This window comes from Priapulus caudatus, unplaced genomic scaffold (assembly GCF_000485595.1).
Source record: "Priapulus caudatus unplaced genomic scaffold, Priapulus_caudatus-5.0.1 Scaffold174, whole genome shotgun sequence".
Lineage (NCBI taxonomy): Eukaryota > Metazoa > Priapulida > Priapulimorpha > Priapulimorphida > Priapulidae > Priapulus > Priapulus caudatus.
The window spans coordinates 27,794-29,669 of NW_014577235.1; the positions used below are offsets into that span (position 1 = coordinate 27,794).

General features: G+C 38.3%; 2 protein-coding genes across 2 annotated transcripts in view; one reads left to right on the forward strand and one right to left on the reverse strand.

The window, feature by feature from the left end:
• Positions 1-1,876, forward strand: part of LOC106806694 (gephyrin-like) — a 25,451-nt gene that overhangs the window by 5,390 nt on the left and 18,185 nt on the right. The window lies entirely within an intron of this gene.
• Positions 1-1,876, reverse strand: part of LOC106806695 (thymidine kinase 2, mitochondrial-like) — a 7,883-nt gene that overhangs the window by 2,818 nt on the left and 3,189 nt on the right. The window contains exons 5-6 of the mRNA XM_014808708.1: positions 1,171-1,259; positions 740-819 (exon numbers count right to left, since the gene is read on the reverse strand). Coding sequence (XP_014664194.1) covers positions 740-819; positions 1,171-1,259 — 169 coding nt within the window. The remainder of the gene's footprint in view (positions 1-739; positions 820-1,170; positions 1,260-1,876) is intronic.

A 1,876-nucleotide genomic window follows, 5' to 3' on the forward strand; every position in this document is an offset into this window, starting at 1 on the left:
TACGATTTACTACGCGTAACTCAACCAACTTGAGCTCAAATTGTACACAGTACATTCGCTTAGCATCGTGCGAAATCGTTTCCTCGTATACACCTGCAATCCGGAGATACAGACTAAAACGTATGACACGATTCTCCATTCTGTTGGCAGCAAACCGAATCCATAACCCGCCTAACTTGAAACAATAGGCAGCTACTATGTATATATGGCTAAACATTATATATATAAGCAAATATATGGTTCACACTGCATGTAGGGTGAAAATTATGGTTGGCCATCATACTCGGAAATAATTATTTTTAATGCGGCAGAACTAATTCAACCGTAGTTAAATTATGGCCATTTTACCCAATCAGAGGCCTTGTTATACACATAATTAAACCATGGATAACTTATTTTTGCCGTGGTTAAATTATGTATAACAAGGCATCTGATTGGGTAAAAGGGCCATAACTTAACCATAGTTGAATTATTTCTACCGTGATAAAAATAATTATTTCTGAGTACGATGGCCAACATTAGAAAATATGCATTCTTGTGAATAGCCATCATTACTAAATAAACTTCTCAGAAACTGCCATTAGTTCCTAATACTGGGTTAGTAAATATAACAAACTGCCTAGATATTATAGGCTATACAAATTGAGCATTATACAAATTTAAAATAAAAGTAAGAGAAAAAATTTAAAAAGATGAAGTTGTACCTAAAACACAAGCACCACAATACATGTGCACTCACCAATGAAATATTGTTCTCTTCTTTTCTATTCCGTTTGTGCATTCTAACAAGACACACCTCTGGGCGTGTTCTCAGGTACACTACAACAGGTTACACATCACTGTAATAGTCTTGACTGATTTAGTTCGCATTGTTTTCCCGGAAAATCGTATTATTACTTATATAGGTTACCTAAACATTTTCAGTCACTGAAGTAGAATTATTGAAACAAACTCACTAGTGCAGTGCCTTTAAAAATAATATGTACATCTGCTGTGAAAGTTAAACACTGTCTTGTCATGAACATTTCTCGATCTACTATAGTATAGATATGTTAAATAGATATAGATATAATATATACAGACTATAGTATTGACGTCTTCATGGATTACACATTCCATGAATGACTTATTGGATAAATGAACTGATCATGGCATAATAGTGTTTCTCACCGATGAGATCCGCATGTACTTCTGTGTTTGCGACCACCCACTGGTACCACTCATCCAGGACCATGTATTCTACGGCAGGCATTTTGCCACTAAAAATAAGCCAGTATCGAGTGTGTGTATTGTGTTTCGAACTAGCTTAGATTATACAGTGCATTTCTTCTGAGCATACAAATTATGATAGACCAGAGACACAGGGGTTTACAGCATCCGGTAAATCTTTTACTAGGAAACCCAGCATATTGAATAAAACTTGTTTCTGTTATTTAAAGCTGGAAACCTTAAGTAGATTCAGTCTAGACACTGCGCTCATCCAGATAGATCTATCAGGAATCTCAGGAATCTGTAATCATGATATAATACAACCGCACCAGTATATAATTGTCACTCAAGGAAAATGCCAAAAGTGTTGAACATTATAGACAAGTGTTCGTTCTCTTAGTTGGGTTGACTGTATAACTGCCATACATGGGCATCGGTTCTATGGAGGAGACTGCTAGTGGAGTAGAGGGGGTCGTTGTCGTATCAGGTACTACAGATATGTACCTGAGGTAGTTTTTAGCTCATCTGACATAGTCAGATGCAGCTTGTAGAATCGCATGATCGTCCGTCTGTCCGTCCGTCCGTCCGTCCGTCCGTCCGTCCGTCCGTCCGTCCGTCCGTCCGTCCGTCCGTCCGTGCGAGCGTCCGTCCGTCCGTCAACAGTTGG